We start from the raw sequence: 6,229 nt of genomic DNA, 5'->3' as shown, positions 1-6,229 counted from the left end.
ATCCTACTTTCTTTGTCATCTTTCAATATGGTGCTTTTTATTTTTTTCTTTTTCCAAGTGAGAGAAGGGAAGATAGAGAAACAGACTCCGGCATGTGCTCCAACCAGGATCCATCTGACACCCTCATCTGGGGCCAATGCTCTGCCCATCTAGGGCTATGCTCCCAATCAAGCTATTTTTAGCACCTTTAGGCAGAGGCTCCATGGGGCTATACTCAGTTCCTGGGGCCAATATGCTCAAACCAATCGAGCCATGACTGTAGGAAGGGAAGAGAGAGGTGAAGGGCGGGGTAGAGAAGCAGATGGTCACTTCTCCTGTGTGCCCTAACCAGGAATTGAATCCAGGACATCCATCAATGTGTTGCTTTAAAACACTGCTATGCTGCTCAGAAATCTTCAACCATGCTCTAAGATCAAACAAAAACATCTTCGAAGGACACCAGAAAAATCTCCATGTTTTAGCACCCCAACCTGTACACGCTCTTTGCCAAGGTGACCTGGCCTGGGTTCTGCCCCTCAACTCCAATGGGTCTTATACTTTTTGACTCCCATATTTTTACCTACACTCTTTTATATGACCATAGTATCTTTTACATTATTTTTATATGACACGGTTTCCCCCTGCCCATAAAGCCATATATGCCCACCTTCCTCTTACTGTCCGGAAAATTCACCAGGCATTGTTTATCATTTTGTGTCTCAAGCTTAGTGCCCCAACTAGACCTGAACTTCTGCTGAGAAGAACTGTCTTGTCTACCAGATTGCATCTGTACAACACAGTTGAGTTTAATAAAGACATACTGATTAGGCTGCAGGAAAACTTCAATCCCAATGATTACAAAAATAATGGCGACTTCCTGTTTCCGGTCCCATATGTAAGGGGCTTGAAAGTCACTGCTCCCTTCTTAACAAAAAAAAAAAGCTGAACAAATTGAAAATTAACAGCTCTTCTTAGATCAGTCAGAGAATTGAGGTCACAGGGAAAACAGCTGCCGCATAAATTAGAGAGACAGAAAATGGGAGAGAGGATGAATTGCAACTGACCGGGGACGACACCTCTGCAGGAACGAAATTAGTACCAGAGTAGAAAAAACCAGGACTGTAGCTGAGGAATTGCTGAAGGATCGAGGTGGACACATTTGAGGTTAAAAATAATGGCTCACACTTACCACGCCCTTGCCAGGTTCCAGGGACTGCTCTAAGCACATTACAACTATCAATTTATTTAACTCTCACAATAGCCTGGTAAGGAGCCCATTTTACAGGGAGGAATGTCAAGGCACAAGAGTTCAGTAAATTGCTTCAATGTCGCTTGGCTATTAAGTGTCAGAACCAAGATTTAAATCCAGATAAACTGGCTCCAGAGCCTACAATCAGAAAGATTAAGCTATATTTGCTTTATACTGCATTCCAACCACCACTCAGGCAAGGTCACATGAGCCATGGGTCGTGGGTCAGGTGACACTGGTAGATGCTGAGAAAACCTGAGACAACAAGCCTTGTCTATTCTCTGCAAGTAAACAGTCATCAGCCCTCAGCATTGGGAACCACGCTTCCCCGTGACCCTAAACCAGAGCTTCTACACGTCTCCCCACCTTCCCTGCTGCCATCATTAAGACGGCTGATTCTCCTTCATGCTGCCGTCATTCTAAAGGCCACCATGAAGCATCTCTATGTCAGAATGTCTTCTAATTTCATTCTTTGGCTCATCGTGCTTTGCGCTTAGTACTGTATCCCTCCCAGGACAACTGCAGCCTAAAACATTGTGATCAGTGATGAATATGCTTTCTCTGGGTAAGGTGTATTGCTAGTAATTAAACAGTATTAATTCCATCAGCTTTGATTTATTCTGCTCTCTCGATAATGCAGCTCAATATTTTATTTTCTTTCTGCTTAGCACTGAGCAATAGAATTGGTGTTTAAGGATTATCATATAAATCTACTTTGGGGTCAGTCAGTGTTGGGAAATTTTTTCAATATATTACAAATGTGTTCATTATTCCCTCATTCATAAAAATAATTAAAAGCTACAGGCCAACACAAATTCCCTGAGCACCGAAGCCTGCCCGGCACTGGAACTGCCAAACACTGGGGTTGCCAGCTTCTTAGTTTACGAGGTTCTTAAGGAGAACTCATGCCTCCTCCTTCAACAAAGGGCTCAGGTGGACATTTTCTGGCGGTGTTTACAGGAATTATAAAACGAAAACCCTATGCATTCATAATGAAAATGAGCCACTGTTCTCTTCCACATGGTTTTAGCAATTCAGAAATGACTTGCCCTAAATTTAAAAATGACTTAAAAGCAATCCCCAGGATGTGAATAACACCTGTTCATGTTCCCTTAAAAAAAAAAAAAAAAAAAAGCAAGGAAGGAAGATGAAGAGAAAGAAATACAAGGAGCTCCGATCCATCACTGTGATATCTAAGTTTCTCCTTAGATAAAACAGACATAAAACATGTGTTTTACAAGCCTCCCATGACCTCCAAGACATCTAAGTACAGTATCTATGGATTTTTAAGTATAATTAACAACTCCTGTTTTTCTCATTTAAAGCATCCAAGCTCTGTTTCCTTGACAGGCAAAAGGCAATCAATCTCGTTTTCAAATGCTAATATGAGCAATTAAATATAACATTAATTAGAATACTGCAGGGGCTGTTAGATTTGGGGCAGGTGGGTTCTTTTTGTTGTTGTTGTTGTTTTCGTTTTTCCCTTTAGCTTAACCTCATGGCGGTTCTAATTTACAGGATGAATTAGGGAAGCACCCTTGCTTTGAGCCATCTCTGGGATGAATAACTGGACGTTTCACCCAGCCCAGAGCTGCGGGAGCCCGCACACCGAGCGGGGAGCCCCGGTCCTAGCGTTTCTTCCACCGGCTGGACTGGACGTGACAGATCCCGTTATTTACAGTGCGATTATTAATTTTCTTGTTTTGGTAACCAAAGTACAGCGCTCATTTGTACTGTTGCAAAACTTGTAAACAGGCCCTAGGATAAGTAATATTCAAAGCAGCATGCTAATTAAAAGGAAAAATTCGGTTGTCTTGCAAGATAATAGAGGAGGACGCATAAATTGTAAAGGAAGATGCATGGTGAAAATGGAAAAGACAGGCTGGATAGGAGAGGAATGAAATAAGATTTGGAAATGTGCTTTTAAAATGAACACAAATTGTGAGATAATGTCTCATTGAACAATAAAAATAACAAACCAGTGTAAAAGATGTAATAGAATTTCCTGTGTATACCATTTTAATCTTCATATAATTTCCCCCAGTGCATCCACGTTTATTGAACGACTACGACATTTCTTTCTCGCTCTGTCCAAAGTTACTGAGAGAGTATTCTCTGCTGTAAATAATCCCCCGATTATGAACATGAAAGCAAGCCAGAAATTGACCACAGTTTTTTGTGTTTTTTTTAATGACATAGCATCTGCGGAGAGCCCAAAGCCCTCTGAGCCATTTCTTCCAGCAGCAGACTGAGAACACAGGAAACCCCTATGCACTCCCTCCTGCATAAGGCAACTCCATACCTTTGCTTCTTTTTTCTTTCTCAATTCAAAAAAACACAGAGAAGGCTCCCCTGGCCCCCCAACCCATAGTACCGGGCAGAGAACAGAGCTGATGCCAGAGAAGTGCTGGGTCCAGTACACATGTACTATTGTGACTTTAGGAAGGAGCCCATCAGCGCGGCCTCAGTTTCTCAGTCTGCAAAATGGGGTGAAAGGACTTCTTAGTTTTGAGCCTGAGATCCAGATAAACATTTAGTAAATACCACGTAAATAAGGATGCGAGAGTCCAAATGCCACATAGGTGAAGGTTTGCTGGGAGTAGAGACATGAAAACCAGAGGGAGCCATACATCTATGACTAAAAAAGTTCAGTAAAAGGTCAAACTCCACTCGACCCCATAGACATCTCAGACATTTCAGCCACCAGTGTGATGAATTACTCTCTCCCCTGCCCACACTCCTGGTCAGTCAATGCATGCACGTGTTCATGAGGGTCATCAATGTTCGTTTGGATCTTAAAATTCTTAAATTACTGTACTGCCCTATGTATCATATAAGACACTCCCATGTATAAGAAGCACCTTAATTTTGGGGCCCAAAATTTGAAAATAAATGTATTACATAAAGTTATTGAACTCAAGTTTCATTCATCATAAAATTCAGACAACTCCTAATTACTGTCGAAACGCCCATCCATTAGCTTGTCCTCATCTGTCTCTGGTGACATGACGACTCACTGTCTTCAATAAGGAGCTCAAAAACAAGCGTGAAAAAGCGGGAAACGCAAGTAAGAAAATCTACAACCACTGTATAAGATGCACTCGAGTTTTAGACCTTAATTTTTTTTTTAAAGGTGCGTCTTATACATGAGGAATACAGTACGCAAAAGTAGAGACCATGAAAAGTAGTTTTCATCTGGTGTTACTGTGCAGTAGGAAGCCAGTTCCTGCCAAACACCAACACTCAAATATTGTTTCTGGCATTCTTAGTCTAATTTGTTTCATTTATTAGTTTTCAAAACCTCATCAGGCAAGAGAAAGGTGTACTTTTTCAGGCATAGATATAATATATGCCAAATATATCAACACATTCATTTCACTAAATAGGTTATCAATTAATCCCTTTAGAATGCTTAACTAGATCATGTTGCTTTTTTTTAATTTTTATTTTTGTTCAGAGACAGAGAGAGAGTCAGAGAGAGGGATAGATAGGGACAGACAGATGGGAACAGAGAGAGATGAGAAGCATCACTCATCAGTTTTTCGTTGTGACACCTTAGTTGTTCATTGATTGCTTTCTCATATGTGCCTTGACCGTGGGCCTTCAGCAGACCGAGTAACCCCTTGCTGGAGCCAGCGACCTTGAGTCCAAGCTGGTGAGCTCCTGCTCAAACCAGATGAGCCCGCGCTCAAGCTGGCGACCTCGGGGTCTCGAACCTGGGTCTTCCGCATCCCAGTCCAATGCTCTATCCACTGTGCCACCGCCTGGTCAGGCTCATGTCGCTAACTTTTAATTTTGTTTTTTTTACATTAGATTAACTAGCAGGAAAATTATGGATCTAGTAGAAAATCATAGCTTATGTAACCAGGGGAAAAACTAAAGGCTTGTAAACAAGTATTTTTGTAATACGTGGTCCGCGGTTAGGTTTGCAAATCATAATATATTTTGCATTATTTTTTCTAAAAAATATATTTAAAGAATCTATATAGAAGTTTCTAAGTCTATCTGATTTCTTAATATAAAAATCAATTTCAGTGGTTTGCTATTATATTTTTTAAAATCCTCATTGATCCAAAAACATGCAGAGCAGAGGCCGTCATTAAATACATCTCCAGGTATTACGTGTTCAGAGTTCATGGTCACGGGTCAGCTGGGAGGACCTGTGGATTACAAAGGCAACTTGAGGTCATCTGAAGGTTCACAGAAGCAGATTTCCTTTACAAACTCAAAGGGCCTCTTCTCCAGGTGATACTGCCCAGACATCTTTTCTATAGATGTCCCTCTGAGCCATTGTTTTGAATGACCTTGGCATACTTGTTGGCTGATGAGTAAGGGACTCTTGGGTCTTCCAAATCAACGTGGAAGAAACCAAACCGTATGCTGTACCCCTGGCTCCACTCAAAGTTATCCAGAAGCGACCATGCACAATACAGTTTAAGATTGACTTTATTATCAAGTTGGACAGCTGAAATAAAAAAAGGGGGGGGGGGGGACAATGACCATTTCTGGGAAGGTTCTTCGAGAACACAGACACACTCACTGATGACCAGTGTGAGCGTCTCTCTTGTGTAGGAGATCACAAAGGGAATGGAACCCAGCTTCTCAGTCCCCTCCCCCAATTTTTTGTTTTAATCCAGCAGGGACTTCTTTGAAGGAGTTAAATTATATATTATGGTAATTATTGCGTGATTTTATTCATTTGATGCTTGTTTTACTTATTCATTTATCACATACACAGTTTTTCAATATCTGCTACTTTTCACACACACACACACACACACACACACACACACACAGTTTCTTCCTAGTGCCTAGAATTCTATTTGGTAAAGGAACCACCTAGCATCTAAATACATCTTATGAATAATCCAGAAAGCCCACTGGTAAACTCAAAGAGGGGAGAATAACACGACTGAGGAAGCCCCAGCCCTTAGCTTGGGTCCCCGGGACCAAATGGAGACGTATCTCACAATTCTGGAAATAGAGTCTCCAAAATGGAAA

The 6,229-nt window shown here is 41.3% G+C and overlaps 1 protein-coding gene across 1 annotated transcript in view; it reads right to left on the bottom strand.

Moving 5' to 3' along the window:
• Positions 1 to 5,496: 5,496 nt before the first annotated feature.
• The window catches only part of LOC136406446 (cytosolic beta-glucosidase-like), a 94,433-nt gene continuing 93,700 nt past the window's right edge, over positions 5,497 to 6,229 (bottom strand). Inside the window, exon 3 of the mRNA XM_066386523.1 lies at positions 5,497 to 5,693. Within this exon, the coding sequence (XP_066242620.1) occupies positions 5,497 to 5,693 (197 nt within the window). The remainder of the gene's footprint in view (positions 5,694 to 6,229) is intronic.

Source organism: Saccopteryx leptura, chromosome 5 (assembly GCF_036850995.1).
Source record: "Saccopteryx leptura isolate mSacLep1 chromosome 5, mSacLep1_pri_phased_curated, whole genome shotgun sequence".
Taxonomy (NCBI): domain Eukaryota; kingdom Metazoa; phylum Chordata; class Mammalia; order Chiroptera; family Emballonuridae; genus Saccopteryx; species Saccopteryx leptura.
Note: the sequence above shows the minus strand (reverse complement) of the source record. Positions and strands in the feature narration are given on the sequence as shown.